The sequence below is a fragment of the Trachurus japonicus genome, chromosome 5, assembly GCF_045865225.1.
Source record: "Trachurus japonicus isolate A0001 chromosome 5, Traja_1.0".
NCBI lineage: Eukaryota > Metazoa > Chordata > Actinopteri > Carangiformes > Carangidae > Trachurus > Trachurus japonicus.
The window spans coordinates 2238352-2257438 of NC_140911.1; the positions used below are offsets into that span (position 1 = coordinate 2238352).

At 40.1% G+C, this 19087-nt stretch overlaps 1 protein-coding gene across 1 annotated transcript in view; it reads left to right on the forward strand.

Moving 5' to 3' along the window:
• espl1 (extra spindle pole bodies like 1, separase) overlaps positions 1-17005 on the forward strand; it is a 56523-nt gene extending 39518 nt beyond the window's left edge. Inside the window, exons 26-32 of the mRNA XM_085775536.1 lie at positions 10864-11013; positions 11098-11265; positions 11354-11458; positions 12384-12499; positions 12606-12689; positions 12782-12946; positions 16542-17005. Of these exons, the coding sequence (XP_085631662.1) occupies positions 10864-11013; positions 11098-11265; positions 11354-11458; positions 12384-12499; positions 12606-12689; positions 12782-12946; positions 16542-16743 (990 nt within the window). The 3' untranslated portion in view covers positions 16744-17005. The remainder of the gene's footprint in view (positions 1-10863; positions 11014-11097; positions 11266-11353; positions 11459-12383; positions 12500-12605; positions 12690-12781; positions 12947-16541) is intronic.
• The last annotated feature ends 2082 nt before the right edge of the window (positions 17006-19087 follow it).

Sequence of the window (19087 nt, forward strand, 5' to 3'; positions counted from 1 at the left end):
GTCTATAAATAGAACAGGTGCAGGTGCAGCCTGGCTGCTCGTTAAGATGTTTTTAAACACAGCCCCACACAGACACATGATAAACCAGACTGACAGAGGATGTCCACGCACAAACACAGGCATCACACTCACACAGACAGACACACACAGACACTCACACACAGTCACACACACACACACATACACAAACAGACAAACACACAAACACAACACTGTTCCACACAGTAAAATGTAAGCATGGTAGTCGCCATGGTAACTTCTGAGGGCAGGCTGCCACACAGGTGTAATCAATCAGATCATTAGGGAGAGAGGAGTTCTGTGGCGCTTATCAACAGTTTTACTTTCTGCACATTTACACACAGACAGAGAGACCGTCAGACTCACACACCCAGACACACACACAGGTTTTCAGCTCAAATTCATCAGGCTCTCAATTATTTTATACTTTTGATGTAAACATCTCCAACAATTAATTTTTTTCTCACGAAATTAAGTTCAGACGTTTAGTCTTTCCAACTCTATTAATAGTAGTACAATTACAGGTGGAGCCTGGGACATAGGATGCAGCTTTTAACATGTGTCCTATCTATCTATCTATCTATCTATCTATCTATCTATCTATCTATCTATCTATCTATCTATCTATCTATCTATCTATCTATCTATCTATCTATCTATCTATCTATCTATCTATCTATCTATCTATCTATCTATCCCCCTCCCTATTTTTAACCCCTCTGTCTCCTTTTTTTCTTTCTTTCTTCTACTCCTTCATTTGTATTTTACGTAACTTTTTCTATCCTTCCCTCTCTATCCATCCATCCATCTACCTCTTTCTATCTATCATCCCCCTCTCTCTTTTTCTTTCTTTCTTTCTTTCTTTCTTTCTTTCTTTCTTTCTTTCCTTCTTTCTTTCACTCACTCCATTTCTGTCTTTTTACTTCTTTGTTTGTTTGATTGTTTCTTTCTTTCTTTCTATTCCTTTTCTCTTCCTTTGTTTTTACTCCATTTCTTTCTTTCTTTCTTTCTTTCACTCCATTTCTGTTTGTTTACTTCTTTGTTTGTTTGATTCTTTCTTTCTTTCTACTCCTTTTCTCTTCCTTTGTTTTTACTCCATTTCTTTCTTTCTTTCTTTCTTTCTTTCTTTCTTTCACTCCATTTCTGTCTTTTTACTTCTTTGTTTGTTTGATTCTTTCTTTCTTTCTTTCTTTCTTTCTTTCTTTCTTTCTTTCTTTCTTTCTTTCTTTCTGTCCTTTTCTTTTTTCTCTCTTGTTTCTTTCTTTCTTTCTTTCTTTCTTTCTTTCTTTCTTTCTTTCTTTCTTTCTTTCTTTCTTTCTTTCAACAATTTCTTCAGCTCATTCAGCATTGCTGGAAGCATTCACACCATTTCCATTCTTGGAAATGTTTTTTCTAGTTATTATTATTCTTACTACTTTCACCCTTTTTCAGACATCTTCTACTCCTTCATACTTTGTGCTATTTCAACCATTCATATATCAAAACGTGCGGCTTTTTCAGGACAAGGGTGCTATGACTTTTCTCTTTTATACTATTTATACTTTTTAAAATATTTAACTTTTTCTGCAAATTTTTTCCCATAGGAATGCATTGAAAACGTCTTCAAACTTTTAAAATCTTCTTACTTCTTTGAACCTCTAAAACTTCAGCATACTTTCTCCCACAGACTCCATTTGTCTTTTAAATTGTAGACAAACTTTTAATCTATTCCCGTATGACTCATCTTATTGATATCTTCAACAGTTTTGGATTGTTGGCTGTTTTAAAATCATTAAAATTTTTCACAAAATACAGCTTTATAATGGTTGTGTATTGCGCTTAACGAGCAGGGCTTAGAGTGAGTGACATCATCGTTAGAGTGAGAGGGATCGAAAAAACATTCAGGATTTTTTCTGGATAAATTGCCAGCACGGCCACAAATTAAACTCTAGACACATGATTTCCTCACCGGTTTGTAGCCACACTTGTCGTGTCTCATTTAATGTGCTCAAAACAGCAGACAGACTTACAGAATTGTCTCAGTGAGCCTAATTGTGCAGCTAGACCCGCTCCAGTGGCTCATCCACTTCAATATAAAAGTAGGAGCTGAATTTTTTAGAAAAACAGAAATGCCCCCCTTTTCTACCTTGCGACCCTGAGAAAAGTTTTTGCCCTACAAACATTTAATGCACATCAATGTGCTCAGGAAGGTCTCCTCTCCCAGTAGTCATGACCACATTCTGATAAGAGTTACGGTTCTCTTTTTCTGGGCTGTTTTCAGAAGCTGCACAGAGCTCAAATCTCTCTGCTCTGCTCTGCTCTGTGTGCAGTTGGTCCAGCTGTAGCGGCCAGCTCGTTATCAAAGTCTATAGTGCAGGTGCAGCCTGGCCGCTCGTTAAGATGTTTTTAAACACAGCCCCACACAGACACATGATAAACCAGACTGACAGAGGATGTCCACGCACAAACACAGGCATCACACTCACACAGACAGACACACACAGACACTCACACACAGTCACACATACACAAACAGACAAACACACAAACACAACGCTGTTCCACACAGTAAAATGTAAGCAGTTAAAAGTCGCCATGGTAACTTCTGAGGGCAGGCTGCGCACAGGTGTAATCAATCAGATCATTAGGGAGAGAGGAGTTTTGTGGCACTTATCAACAGTTTTACTTTCTGCACATGTACACACAGACAGAGAGACCGCCAGACTCACACACCCAGACACACACACACACACACACACACACACACACACACACACACAGGTTTTCAGCTCAAATTCATCAGCCTCTCAATTATTTTATACTTTTGATGTAAACATCTCCAACAATTTATATTTTTCTCATGAATTTAAGTTCAGACGTTTAGTCTTTCCAACTCTATTAATAGTAGTACAATTACAGGTGGAGCCTAGGACATAGGATGCAGCTTTTAACATGTGTTCTATCTATCTATCTATCTATCTATCTATCTATCTATCTATCTATCTATCTATCTATCTATCTATCTATCTATCTATCTATCTATCTATCTATCTATCTATCTATCTATCTATCTATCTATCTATCTATCTATCTATCTATCTCCCTCCCTATTTTTTAACCCCTCTGTCTCCTTTTTTTCTTTCTTTCTTTCTTTCTTTCTTTCTTTCTTTCTTTCTTTCTTTCTTTCTTTCTTTCTTCTACTCCTTCATTTGTATTTTACGTAACTTTTTCTATCCTTCCCTCTCTATCCATCCATCCATCCATCCATCTACCTCTTTCTATCTATCATCCCCCTCTCTCTTTTTCTTCTTTCTTTCTTTCTTTCACTCCATTTCTGTCTTTTTACTTCTTTGTTTGTTTGATTGTTTCTTTCTTTCTTTCTATTCCTTTTCTCTTCCTTTGTTTTTACTCCATTTCTTTCTTTCTTTCTTTCTTTCTTTCACTCCATTTCTGTCTTTTTACCTCTTTGTTTGTTTGATTGTTTCTTTCTTTCTACTCCTTTTCTCTTCCTTTGTTTTTACTCCATTTCTTTCTTTCTTTCTTTTTTCTTTCTTTCTTTCACTCCATTTCTGTCTTTTTACCTCTTTGTTTGTTTGATTGTTTCTTTCTTTCTTTCTACTCCTTTTCTCTTCCTTTGTTTTTACTCCATTTCTTTCTTTCTTTCTTTTTTCTTTCTTTCTTTCTTTCTTTCACTCCATTTCTGTCTTTTTACTTCTTTGTTTGTTTGATTCTTTCTTTCTTTCTTTCTGTCCTTTTCTTTTTTCTCTCTTGTTTCAATCTTTCTTTCTTTCTTTCTTTCAACAATTTCTTCAGCTCATTCAGCATTGCTGGAAGCATTCACACCATTTCCATTCTTGGAAATGTTTTTTCTAGTTATTATTCTTACTACTTTCACCCTTTTTCAGACATCTTCTACTCCTTCATACTTTGTGCTATTTCAACCATTCATATATCAAAACGTGTGGCTTTTTCAGGACAAGGGTGCTATGACTTTTCTCTTTTATACTATTTATACTTTTTAAAATATTTAACTTTTTCTGCAAATTTTTTCCCATAGGAATGCATTGAAAACGTCTTCAAACTTTTAAAATCTTCTTACTTCTTTGAACCTCTAAAACGTCAGCATAATTTCTCCCACAGACTCCATTTGTCTTTTAAATTGTAGACAAACTTTTAATCTATTCCCGTATGACTCATCTTATTGATATCTTCAACAGTTTTAGATTGTTGGCTGTTTTAAAATCATTAAAATTTTTCACAAAATCCAACTTTATAATGGTTGTGTATTGCGCTTAACGAGCAGGGCTTAGAGTGAGTGACATCATCGTTAGAGTGAGAGGGATCGAAAAAACATTCAGGATTTTTTCTGGATAAATTGCCAGCACGGCCACAAATTAAACTCTAGACACATGATTTCCTCACCGGTTTGTAGCCACACTTGTCGTGTCTCATCTGATGTGTTCAAAACAGCAGACAGACTTACAGAATTGTCTCAGTGAGCCTAATTATGCAGCTAGACCTGCTCCAGTGGCTCATCCACTTCAATATAAAAGTAGGAGCAGATTTTTTTAGAAAAACAGAAATGCCCCCCTTTTCTACCTTGCGACGGCAAGAAAAGTTTTTGCCCTACAAACATTTAATGCACATTGGCTCGCTCAGGAAGGTCTCCTTGCCCCAGTAGTCAGACCACATTCTGATAAGAGTTACGGTTCTCTTTTACTGGGCTGTTTTTGGAAGCTGCACTGAGCTCAAATCTCTCTGCTCTGCTCTGCTCTGTGTGCAGTTGGTCCAGCTGTAGTGGCCAGCTCGTTATCATGTCTATTAATAGAACAAGTGCAGGTGCAGCCTGGCCGCTCGTTAAGATGTTTTTAAACACAGCCCCACACACACACATGATAAACCAGACTGACAGAGGATGTCCACGCACAAACACAGGCATCACACTCACACAGACAGACACACACAGACGCTCACACACAGTCACACATGCACACATACACAAACAGACAAACACACAAACACAACACTGTTCCACACAGTAAAATGTAAGCATGGTAGTCGCCATGGTAACTTCTGAGGGCAGGCTGCCACACAGGTGTAATCAATCAGATCATTAGGGAGAGAGGAGTTCTGTGGCGCTTAACAGTTTTACTTTCTGCACATGTACACACAGACAGAGAGACCGCCAGACTCACACACCCAGACACACACACACACACACACACACACAGGTTTTCAGCTCAAATTCATCAGGCTCTCAATTATTTTATACTTTTGATGTAAACATCTCCAACAATTTATATTTTTCTCATGAATTTAAGTTCAGACGTTTAGTCTTTCCAACTCTATTAGTAGTAGTACAATTACAGGTGGAGCCTGGGACATAGGATGCAGCTTTTAACATGTGTCCTATCTATCTATCTATCTATCTATCTATCTATCTATCTATCTATCTATCTATCTATCTATCTATCTATCTATCTATCTATCTATCTATCTATCTATCTATCTATCTATCTATCTATCTATCTATCTATCTATCTATCTATCTATTCCCCTCCCTATTTTTTAACCCCTCTGTCTCCTTTTTTTCTTTCTTTCTTTCTTTCTTTCTTTCACTCACTTTTTCTATCCTTCCCTCTCTATCCATCCATCCATCCATCCATCCATCCATCTACCTCTTTCTATCTATCATCCCCCTCTCTCTTTTTCTTCTTTCTTTCTTTCTTTCTTTCACTCCATTTCTGTCTTTTTACTTCTTTGTTTGTTTGATTGTTTCTTTCTTTCTTTCTATTCCTTTTCTCTTCCTTTGTTTTTACTCCATTTCTTTCTTTCTTTCTTTCACTCCATTTCTGTCTTTTTACCTCTTTGTTTGTTTGATTGTTTCTTTCTTTCTTTCTACTCCTTTTCTCTTCCTTTGTTTTTACTCCATTTCTTTCTTTCTTTCTTTCTTTTTTCTTTCTTTCTTTCTTTCTTTCTTTCTTTCTTTCTTTCTTTCTTTCACTCCATTTCTGTCTTTTTACTTCTTTGTTTGTTTGATTCTTTCTTTCTTTCTGTCCTTTTCTTTTTTCTCTCTTGTTTCAATCTTTCTTTCTTTCTTTCAACAATTTCTTCAGCTCATTCAGCATTGCTTACAGCATTCACACCATTTCCATTCTTGGAAATGTTTTTTCTAGTTAGTGTGACTGCTGAAGCAGTCACACTATTGTTCTTCTGTTTGGCCATTTTCTTCCGCCTTTTTACGGTCTTCTTCTAGTCCTTCATACTTTGTGCTATTTCAACAATTCATATATCAAAACGTGCAGCTTTTTTTGAACTTTATCGGCATTACTTTTCTCTTTTTAACTCTTTATACTTTTTAAAATATTTAACTTTTTCTGATTTTTTTCAGCTTTATAATGTGTGTGTGTTGCGTCTAACGAGCAGAGCTAGAGTGGTGTCAGAGTGGAGAGAGGCAAAAAAACATTCTAGAGTTTTTCTGGCTAAACTGTCAGCATGGCCACAAATTAAACTCTAGACAAATTATTTTCTCCAGTTTTGTAGCCACACTTGTCTTCTGGCTAAAATTCTGGTCAAAAATGCAAAGAGACTTAGATAATAATTTAAAATATTTTTTAAATGCAGCCAGGGAGCTCTCTGCTCTCATACAGCTCAATGCATTTTTTTCACAGCAGCAGGAGAAGGAGCTCAACTTTGTAACTTGCTGTTAAGTGCTTTTTAAATCATTTTAATTCACCAAAAAATAGTCACAGGTCACAAAAAAGTCCTCTTCTTACTTGGTGTGGCTAATTTATACTCACTCACACTCACTTTTCATCATTGAAAAATCTCACATTCATCAAAGTCTCAACCTCTCTTATTCACAACTCTGTCTGTAGTCCAGTTGGTAAGGTGTCCGCTTGCCAACCCCAAGGTCACTAGTTCGAATCCAGGCTGAGCAATCTTGTTATGTTATGTTGAATTCTGCTCCCCTCCATCACCCTCAATTGGTTACAGGTGGTCGTTAAGAGACGCATTAATTGCTAGTGCCACCATTTGCAGCACATCATCAAATTACAATGGCAACATGCTTTAGTCTGTGCTCTCTGTGGCGAAGTGGCAGAGTAAAGGTTTACTGATCATGAGGTCATGGGTTCGATTCCTGCCTCATTCATGTTGTACTTTCTGCTAGAGACTTCATTCAAATTCTGATTTGTAGACAAACTTCTAATGGCTCATTTATGATGCTTTTATAAAGACCCACTCCTGTGAAAATCGTGTTTTTTGAGCTTTTCACATGTTCCTGTGGCATTTTTCTTGTGTTAGAGCACATATCAGCAGAAAAGGAAGTGCAAAATTGCATTTCTGAGTTTTTCTGCCTTCAAACTGCTGTGAACCAATGGCAGACTCAAACTGGCAGTTTCAGGGAGACTGGAGCTGACGTGTCACAGCTCCAGGGGAGGGCACTAGTGCTACAAGCTGCCGCCCCGTTCTTCATCTGGCTCAGAGGTGAAAGGCTTGGCAGCTCAGTGTAGCTGTCAAGGTATAATAGGTATAGCTCACCTGGTAGAGCAGCTATCGCTGTGAGCAAGGACTATGCTCCAGTCTGTGATCGAATCCCAATGTAGAGTTTTACACTAAATGCGCTGAATCTGTAATTATACAATGTCCAGCTGTCAGCAACCGGGGGGCAAAGTCAAAGTCTTCTGACCATGAGATTGTGGGTTCAATTCCTACCTTGGTCAACCATTTGTATGGTCATCACTGCTTGCACTATTTTTACAAAAGTGTCCTCTACTTACTTGTTGTGGTTAATTTCTGCACTTTCCTTACTTTTTTTTTTAAGCAGAAGCCAGTGATCCTCTTATGAAAGGTTTTCTTTGCCCCTCATATACTGTCTCTGTCTGTAGCCTAATGGTTAGCTTGCTGGTTTGAAGACCTGAGGGTTGCTGGTTCAAATCTTGCCTCAACAACAATTATAGTGAATTATTTTCCCAGTCGTCCTCTGTTGACTTCTGATAACTTGCTTCATGTTGAAACTGCTGCTCTCAGCCTGAAATTCACAGAAATTTTCATAAGTCATTCAAGCTTGACTCTCAAGCTTTCTTGATGTTGACAGTGCAGATCATTAACAGACAACAGTCTCTGCAACTGTGTGTGCACTGTGGCCTAGAGGCAGAGTGGAAGTCTACTGACCATGAGGTTGTGGGTTCGATCCTGACCTTGGTCAAACATTTGTATGGTGGTCACTGCTTGCACTATTTGCTAATTCTGCAACAGCGTTTAGCTGCTTTCAGCAGTCACACCATTTCCATTCTTGGAAATGCTTTTTCTAGTTATTTTTCCACTTCCGGCCAACTTTCGGTTCGCTACTAGTCCTGCAACTCGAAGAGTTGCAGGACAAATTATATATCAAAATGTGCGTCCTGATCGGGATCGGTGTGCTATTACTTTTCTCAACAGTGTACGAATTATTCGCGACGTAAGTCGCGATTTACTGCGCAAAATTTTTGCATGTAAGTCAATGGGACGGGCGGGAAAAAAAGAGCGAAAAAGACCAATCATTGGAGTTTAACAAAAGTCTACTGCTCAGGCATACTTTCACCTAGAGACTCCATTTAAACTTTAAACAGTAGACACAAGTCTTGTGTATTGTCGTATTACTCCACGTTTTGATAGGTCATATAGTTTTTGATCAATCCCTGATCAATGACCATGATCATTTTTGGAGAAATTATGAGTTTATAATGGGTGTGTATTGCATGGAATGTTCGTGTCAGAGTGCGTGACATCATCGGTTAGAGTGGGAGAGAGTGAAGAAACATTCTGTATTTTTTCTGGATAAATTGCCACCACGGCCACAATTTACACTCTACAGACATAATTTTTTCAGAATTTGTAAGACAAACTTGTTATCTCTCATGTCATGTGCTCAAAATATCAGAGAGACTTACAGAACTTACAGAATCAGCCTCTGAGTGCGGCCACGTCTGTCCCTGCTCCTCATTGAGTCCAATACAAATATTTTCTGAGAGGAGCAGAACGGCCTGATGTTTTAAAACTGCCAGCGTCGCCAAAATATTTACTGTAGAAACACCAAATCGTACCGAAATTTTCAGTAAGTCCTTAGAGCAACGTTGATCTGTGTTTTGTTCTGATAGGAGTTACCGTTTTGTCATGCTAAGCCTAATTGTGAGGCCGGTTTAGAGGCAGAAAATGGCTGTTTTTCTCCACGTTTCTGTCTGTCTCAGCCTGCGGGGGCCCCTATCGCCGTGGTAACCTCTTTGATCCTCAGGCCAGGGCTCGTTAACTTCATAAACAATCCACCTGGCGCTCGTTTAAATGTTTATAAACACAGACACAGCTAAATCAGACTGACACAGGATGCAGCTACTAACTAACTATGTGTCAAGTCAGTCACACACACACACACAGACTCTAGAGCCAGCTTCATGTGATTACAGTCACACACACACACACACACACACACACACACACACACACACACACACACACACACACACACACACACACACACACACACACACACACACACAGGTAACCTAATGTGGTTACAGCTCCTCCATATCAGTGCTTATAGAAAGATGATCATGTGTCTGTCTGATCAGCTCTGTCTTGACCTTAAGATCGTGGGTTTGATTCCCATGTTGACAGAGATGGCACAACCCGCAGTAGCTCCCGTGGCCCATTCAAAATTTCCCGAGAGGAAATTTTCTAGTTGTTTTTATGCTTTTTGGTTTTGGTTTTTATCTCTTGTCTTATGTTGAATTTATCTATATTTATCTATCTGGAAAATAGACTGCCACTGAAATGAGCGTAGATTCTCATCTTATTTATTTATGATTATTTACTAATATTTGTAAATCTTGCCATAATAATAATAATAATAATAATAGCATTTATTTGAATAGGGACAGTGCATATTAATGAACATTAGTATAACTAAAAGAAATACTGCTGTAAATATGATTATAGCCAGGCGGCTAATTTGCGTCCGACGTCCCAAATAAATGAATAAATAATATAATATACAGCAGTACACCACAAGGAATAAAAACAAAACAATAAATACAATACATATGGTGAAATACATAAAAGTGCACTACACAAACAAGGAAGACAAAACAATAAAAACAGTGTTGGACATGGTATCTTGTATTCTATTTATTCTTTCTCTTTTTTCTTTTTTTTAAGTGAAACATTATCTCGTTTTTATGTATGCAAATGCATGGAAATGACTATTAGTCTAAATCTGAATGGTTCTGATTTGACATTTTAATATGAGTCTGACACTTCTTGTGGTGTTTTAAATTATTGTCATTTGGGCCCTTTACCTTTTGTAGAACTCGACTGATGTGTGCAGTTCACACATACATGCAGCACCGTGCAATAATATCTAGAGACTCAGGTTTCAGGTTTGTTTATTTAGCACAAAAAGAGCGTATAACGCTGCGCAAGGAGGGAAACGAAGTCCTAGACGGACTTGTAAAAGGTTCCACCCCCGTCAAAATGCGAAACAAAAGACAAGCAGACAACATACATGTGCTAAACAAAAGATCAATAGCAGCAGGAATCAAAGTAGGACTTGAAGCAACAAAAACAGCAAGTAGCAAAAAAATATGTAACAGAGCAGAACAATGACAGAGAAAATATATTTAAGAGAAAGATAGTTAGGTTCCTCTGGAAAGTAAAAATTCCTTCAGATTCTTTTTAAAAATGCAATGGGAGGAGATGGAGCTCAGTGATAAGTTTAATTCATTCCAAAGCTTCCAAAGAGACTGATGTAACATACCTGACAGTGCAATACTATATACTCCCTCCTTTTTTGAGTTTATTTAGATTTTTGATTTGTTTTGTTCCCTCCAGCGGCTGCTGAGGGACATGGAGGAGGTGCTGGGATGCTGGCGGAGCCTCCTCCTCCCCGTCTCCTCAGACCCACAGCTCTCGCTTCAGGCCCAGCGCCTCCACAAAGCCGCGTCCGCCAGAGGAGCGACCTGCAGCGAGGAGATGCTGAAGGTTTCTGCGTGTGTGTGGTGTTTCATCGACCTGAGAAGCAGAAACACAGCAGCTACTTGACTTCTTCACTGCGTTGTGTTTCAGGCCGTGCTCTCTGCCTCCCCTCTGCTCTCCGACGACGACCTCCAGGGATTTGCTCTTGGACTTTCTCCTCACTGGGACTCTGAGTGCGACCAGCTCCTCCACTCGGCCGTGTCCCAGCTGTCGGACAGAGACGAGCCGCGCGGTCACGTCGTCCTCATTCTGGACCGGGTCGGTTTCATCGTCTCTGTCAAAACCTCTCCTGTTAGGGTTAGTCTGACCAGGTAAAATTCATCCTCTGTCCTGTTTTCCTCTGCAGTTTCTCCAGAAGTTGCCGTGGGAGAGCGTCTCAGTCTTATCGTCTCGCTCCGTCAGTCGAATGCCGTCTCTGCACTCGCTGATCGGCCTGAGCGTCCAGAGGGAGGTGAGGTCAAACTGGTCATTTACTAACTGATGTGTTGTTAACTAGGGCTGCCCCCAACCAAAGATTTTCTTGGTCAACCAATAGGTATGGAGATTAGTCGAATAATCGACCTGTATTGCAGACTTCACAGTAAACACACGGAGAAGACGGCTGTTTTTAAAATAAAAATGTGGGAGAAGCTTTTGGGCTAAAATGCTAATATTAAAAAATTTATAAAAATTATGAACAGATGTAAATGTGTATCTCATGCAGCCAGTGGAGTAACATGATGCACACTGTCCAAAATCTGTCCATAATTTTTTGTTTTGTTTTTACATTTTACATCTGTTCATAATTTTTTATTAATTTTTAGGCTAAATATTAGCAATTTAGCTAAATAGCTTTAAACACAGTATCTCTGCTTTAAATATCCCACATTTTTATGTTGAAAGCAGGAAGTCGGTACACGCTGTAGCCATCTTCTCTGTGTTTTTCCTGTGGCTTGCAAATGTCTGTCAAATATCCAACTTAAAACTAACTTCACTGAAGTGTAGATGAGGTGGGTAAATGACTGAGCTGAGTCATATTGATTTTGACTTCATTTTGACAAGACACGGCTCCAAATGTTTTTTTGTTATTTTTTCTGCAACTGATCGACCAATGAAATTTTGGTCGGCTAATGATTTTTTGGCCGACCAGTCCTTGGTCGTCTATTTTAGGGGCAGCCCTATTGAGGTTGGGTTTTGTTTTACTCTTGTTTATCTCTTGAACACCAAATGATGACGACACAAACCTTTTTTTCATTGAAAGCGGGAGACTTAATACACAGTGAGACCAGATGAGAGAAATAAAATACAGAAGAAAATGCCATACGTAGACTCGGAAGGGTTAGACTCCAATGTTTCATACGTCTCATCATGACTTAAATCATTCTTCTCCCTTTCAGTCGGACTCTGAGTCCATCCTGAAGCACGGCGTCGACACGGCCAAGGTGTTTTATGTGCTGGACCCTGACGCCAACTTAGGAAACTCTCAGGACCGGTTCAAGGAGTGGTTCAGCAGGTGAGAAGACCGAGACTCAGTTAAAGTAGAAAACTAGATTTCTCTGTCACTGCTCTTTCTTTCTTTCTTAATGACTTACTAATTGCATTTCTCCTCTCCTCCACAGTAAACAGGACTGGGACGGTGTGTGTGGTGTTGCTCCTGAGCCCGGCCGGCTGGAAGAGGCCGTGGCAACCAAAGATTTGTACATGTGAGTCTCTGATGATGTCATTTACTGAGACGTGATGGTCATAAGAGTCCATGAGAATTAAAACTCTTTGTCTCTGTCCGTGTGTCCTTCAGTTACGTGGGTCACGGTGCCGGCGCTCGGTTCCTGGACAGCCAGTCGGTCCTGAAGCGGCAGATGAGAGCGGCGTCTCTGCTGTTCGGCTGCAGCAGCGCGGCTCTGGCCGTACGCGGAGACCAGGAAGGACAAGGCATCATCCTCAGCTACCTCATCGCAGGCTGGTGAGACGACCGTCTGCTGTGGTCCTTTAACACTAACTCTTCTCTGCTCAACTTGGTTTTTATGATTTTCCATCAGGGATATAACTTGGTACTTTTTTTTTTTTGTAAAGCCTCTAGTGAGGCTCCAAGCGAACTGAGCTGATACTAGATGAGGTCACCTGGAGTTCTCAGTTTCAGCCTGAAACCGACCCAATTGGTAGACTGCTTATGCTACCGTATTGACCCGAATATAAGACAGTATTCTTTCTCTTGAAAAAAGTTTGAAAAAGACTCAAAAGACAGAAAAAGTCTTATATTTGGGGTCCTGACATTTGCACATACAAACCAACAGGTGGCGCCAAAACGACTTCTCCCCAAGCGATTCAGAGCTTTCCTTCCTTTCTTTCTCTCACACGCACACAGACAGCAGTCAACAGTCGAACCTGACGGAGGTTTCAAATATTGAACAGTTCAGCTTAGAAGTGTCTGAAAAAATCACATACAATTACATAACGATATTATAAATATTCCAACCACTGCTAACACTGATACTGAAAACATGATTTAAAAAAGATTAAATTTGTCTTTGATTTATTTTACTTTTAAAAGTTTTTTGGTCTTTAAAAAGAGGGGGGGGGCTGTCTTGTATTCGGGTCGTTCATAATCCTGACACACACATTGACCTGCCACCTGTAATGACTGATTTCAGATGCTTTAGTTGCTCTTTCCACATTTCACCAGTGTTTTAAAAAAAAAAAAAAGAGGAAAGAAAAAATTTACTCGTTGCAAATTTACTAAAGGGACTTAAAGCAATTCTTACCGATCTGGTATTTCACTCAGCACAGCACAAACATTTGAAAATCAACAGCTCCACCTCCCTCACAAGTCCCACCCACCTCTCCCTCCTGCCACACCTCCACAAGCCCCCTCCCTCCCCACTGCATGCGTTGGCATGGCAACGGTAAACAAAACAGGAACGCGAGTGAAACGGGAACAACACAAACAAACACAACACCGGAGTTTTAAACCGCTCAGTGATGACTGATGACTGAGTTTTATAATAAACTGTTGTTAGGCTACTGCTACTGACGTAGGGGAAGCCATTGTTACAGAAACAGTTCTCAACGAGCTGGGCTTGCGGCCGGTTCAGGGCGAAAATAAATCCACGACCGAGCCGAGTCGAGTCAGTCCGGTCCGGAGTTCAACCGGGTCCGGACCGCTGAGAACTCACAGAGCTAACAGTAGCCTAGCCGTTAGCACTGGATGCTTTATAGACACATGTGACTTCCTGTGTTTACGTATCACTCGGGGCTGCTCACTATCAACTCTATATCAGACATGAAACTCCACGACCAGCTGCGGCTGCAGTTATTGGTCTTTTTAAAAAACTATTTATTTCCAAAAACCTTCTTTCTAGTGTGTGTTGTGACTCTAGTCTCCTCTGCTCTCTGTGTCCTGCTAATTTGTTTACCTTTTTCTCACATCGAACCGAACTCTGTACATCACCTAGAAACAAACGGTTTTCACGTGATTGAAGAGTGACTTTCCAACGTGCTCCTCGAAAAAACGGCGAGTTTTTCCGCCATTTCATTCGTGAGTACGAAGTAGAAGAAGAGAGCTGGGTTTCTCCAAAAACGGAGCTCCCGCTCTAGTTTCAGAGAAAAACGCACTTTTGTGTCAAGTGGCAATCGGCTCATTTTACCGGTACTCTGCAGTGTGGCTTGTCTCCCAAATCATTTATACAGCTAAATAAATATATTTGTAGGCAAATCTGGGGGGTGTGGCAGCCTGGAGAGCAGCGGTGCAGCGGTGTGGGTCTCTGGCCGCAGCGCAGCAGCTCCGGGACACTGCTGTGTGACTGGCCGGCGATGAGTGCTCTGGGGCGGGGGCGGCCGGTCACAGCACCCACTGCTCAGCGCCCGCTCTGCTGCACAGCGCCGTGAAAACAGCCGTGATAACGGGCTTTCAGATCCGAGTCTCCAAACCAGAAACGTTTGTAACAGCACCGGTAAAAGTCGCCACATTTGTCGTCGGTCGCTTTTGTCAAAAGAGGGTTTGGAAAGTCGCCAGATTCAACGAGAAAGTGGCTACACTGTAGCCGACAGCCGCACAGCGCTGCACGCTGTCCCCAGAGCAGCATTCAAGGAGAACGATTACTCAAACAAAACCAAGATCACAGTTTATAAAAAACATTATGTTTTGATTTTAGTTTAAAACAGTTTTACATATCAGAGGACTACCATATTCACACACAGGGTACCTGAGAGTGTCTATTATCGTAATCTGTAAAAAAAAAAACGGTTTTGACGAGTTTACTCGTCAATGGTCGCGAAAGAGTTAATAGCACTTTAACTTGGACAAAGAAATGTGCAAAAGTTCCAGAAAGGTAAGAATAGCTTTAAGGGAAGTTTTTTTTATTTTATTTACAACAGTGGGCACTTTGCTCCTTGCACTTTAAAAATGGCACTTTGACAGATACTGATGCACTTTAGTGAATCTCAAATAACACTTTTCAACATAACATTAAATGCACTTTAAAGGTGTACAGAAAAGAAAACTGAATTTGAGCCCACTCTGGATCATAAAATTAATGTGATAACTCATCTATCAGACGATGTAGGCCAAACTTTGTGCAAAATTCTATTTTTGAGTAAATCCGGGATGAAAGTGTGTATTTTTTTTTCGCATTGGCTAATGCAGGCGCACAGATTATACGTCAGCCTGTACACGATTCACCAGCCACTGATATTGGATCCGTAATCCGTCATTCAAACGTCTGAGACACGCACACACACACGGAGCTCGGTCTCGCCCCAAGCTTTGAATATCCCGCCCGCTCGATAACGACCAATCAAATTCGTTTTCCTCACTCGGGTAAACTCGTGTTGCAGCTCGTGACAACTCGACGCGACAAACGGGACAAACGGCCATTTCTGTACACCTTTAATATTTCACCACTTCTGTTCCTTCCGACTGATGCAACTTTGTGTGATGTGTTGTATTTGTACTACGCTTATCATTTGTTTTGTTTACTGTAATTTTATTAGTGGACCATGGGACTGCAGATGGAAATTGGCTCTGTAGCAATGTTCATGAAAATGCAGAGTCCCGTTACAAATAAACAAATAAATGGTCATCTGTACTACAACTCTAATTATTCTTTCACACAAGTGTGTTAGCACACTAAATTGTAATGGAAAACGACCAGAGTCGACCCGAGTAGTGCTATAACTGTGCAATGGAAAACGGCCATAAATATGTTTCTTTACATGATAGAATTGGCCACTTGACGAATCACATCAACTGTCGAATTAACGGGGCGGTGTGTGGCGCAGTGGTTAAGGCGGCCCCCCCATGTAGAGGCTACAGTCCTCAACGCAGGCGCCCCCGGTTCGAATCCCGCGTTGGGCAGACCTTTCCTGCATGTCATTCCCCCTCTCTCTGCCTCACCCTTTCCTGTCTATCTCACTATGTGCTATCAAATGAAGGCAAAAAGCCAAAAAATATACTTTAAAAAAAAAAAAAAAAAAAAAAAACTGTCAAATTAACATTAAACGTGTATCGTGGGTTTAAAACAGTCACATCTATAGTCAGTTTTTCCTTTGTCCCTCCTCAGCCCCTTGGTGCTGGGGAACCTGTGGGACGTGACGGACCGGGACATCGACCGTTTCACCAAAGCCTTGTTGGAGTCGTGGTTGTCTGCTGGGTGTGGAGCTGCTCTCCTGGATCACATGGGGCCGTCACGTCAGGCTACGCACCTCAAACACCTGATAGGAGCTGCACCTGTGGTCTACGGTTTACCTGTTCACCTGCAGTAGGAAACCTCATGTAAACTACCTCTGCAGTATTTAAACGTTTTGTCTATTTTATTAGATAATCTGTAAAATTTGATGCTAACTGAACCAGTTCAGTCCAGATTTTTAAAGCTCATTCAACTGCATCTTTTTAATTTAAACCAATGCTTCAGTTTTTTTTTAAACCAATGTTAATATAGTGTGAATGATGATTTTAAATATCTTTTTATTAAGTGCTTGAATTCACTTTTTAATGTGTCGATTGAACAGATGTTTGAATAAATGTTTTCTGGCATTCAGAAGGTTTGGTGTCTGTTGTGGAAAATAATTTATCATCAGTCACATTCATGTAGAGAGCAGGAGCTTTACAGGTTTATCTGTGTGCATCTGTTTCTTTCCTTGTAACTTTGTTCTGATTTCAACTGAAAGCTGTAGCTATAACCTTTAAATAATCTCACTGTCTTTTTTTTTTTTTTTTACCTGTGGAGTTTGTTCTGGATGCGAGTTCATTATTTTAGATGTGGGTAATATATGAAGATGATAATGCACAGATGTAAGGAGCGATAAGCAGAGGCACACTCTGATGTCGAGGTTAACTTTCCCTCATCTTTCTCCTTATCAGGTTAGGGTGAAACTGAAAACCACTGAAACCGGAAGCTGCTCACTCACCGCAGAGGTTCCGATCAGTCAGCTAAACCGCAGTTGTGATAACAGCAGGTTGGTTGCATCAGAGACGCTGCCTGTAAGGACTTTGGTTGCATTTCACGTGACATAACCTGCTATAGCCTAGTATACGGTCACTAAACCGTCTTCGGGTTTACTTAAGAAACCCTGAGTCTGACGGAGCTGTCACTGCGAGCTGCAGTTTGATTTTCGTTGCGCCCGAACTTGAGTAAATACAGTGTGAAGGTCCTGAAAGATACATAAAGCTGCCCCCTACTCGACATGCCTTTCTCTTGCAGGCCGCATACTCACCCTACTGGCTGCACACGAAGATCCGACTTGAAGCCTTTTCTCAAAAAGACCTTATCTATGGAGCTGTTATTGACAATGGGACTTTGGTAAACAATAGGCTACTCATCCTCGAAAAATTTTACATAGGTAGGCCTACACAAATGTAAATATATGAAAGTGAAACCTAGGTTCTATGTGTTTCATAACAAGTTTCTCTCTTTCACCAAATCCCTTAACATAATGAAAAGTAAATATGCAATGAAACTTTTCAGTTTATTTGAAAAATATGATCTGCGACAAAAGCCCTATAGCCACACGGCGGCCATCTTGGGACGGGCAACTCTCCCTCAGAGCATTAAAGCAGAAGTAAGTGGTCCGGTCGTTTTCGCTAATGCTGCGTTCCAGGCAGGCTTTTGAAATCGTAAATTACAGCTTCAAGTCACAACTTACGACTTTGTAGCGTTTCAGGCAACCCACTCGTGTTTTTCCGACCTGTTTTACCGGTGAAAGTCACTATAACGGCCACTCGTAACTTCCGACCGGTGAACTCGTACCAGATCGAACTGGTACGACTTCACGGTCGGAAAAATACGAGTTTCCTTGAACGCACCATAACAGTCCTCGTCCCTACGTCGCCACATTCACGGCGTCCCTTGGCTGCACACACAGCCCTGCATGCCGTTCTCTCTCCTCATTGGATAAAAACTGTAGGATACGATAAATGTTTTCTCCTCGGCTCAGAGCAGAGCAGAGGGACTGACAGACCCGTGTTTCAGACCAAACACTCTATATAAGTGATTGCTGTCGGAAGATATAACTATTTAAGACTTATATTAACACAAATATATCACTTACTTCTGCTTTAAGCCTCAGTTTTTGTCCGATTTCCAAACGGTTTGATTTTTTATGAACGTTTATGCAGTTATGCAGCATACTTCAAATCACGGATAATTTTAATCATGTACTGTTTTTGTAAAAGTTACATTACAGTATCATTATGCAATAGGCGGGTGCATATATGAAAAAAAAACACCTAACCCTAAAAAAATTCTAACAAAAGGTTTCTCAGCTGTTTTTTATAGTATTAGATGTCCTTAATAACATACTAAAAGTTTACCAAAATTTGACCACTAGAAAGGTGTTATTTTCAAGATGGCGTCCAAGATGGATAGGAAGCCTGAGGAGACACCACAGGTGAATAGGGTAAAATTTTTAACTAACAGATATCACCATGAAACTTCCCAAGTTTATCACTTACATTAAGACAAATAATTTTTGTATTACAAGTTTTGTCAAATTGTATGTTTAAATATGTAAATGAGGCAATATCTCATTAAATATGCTCTAATTTGCATATCCGAAATCTGAACAATGGATAAAAGCCACTTTCAAAATTCTTGTTTTATTTTGTTGA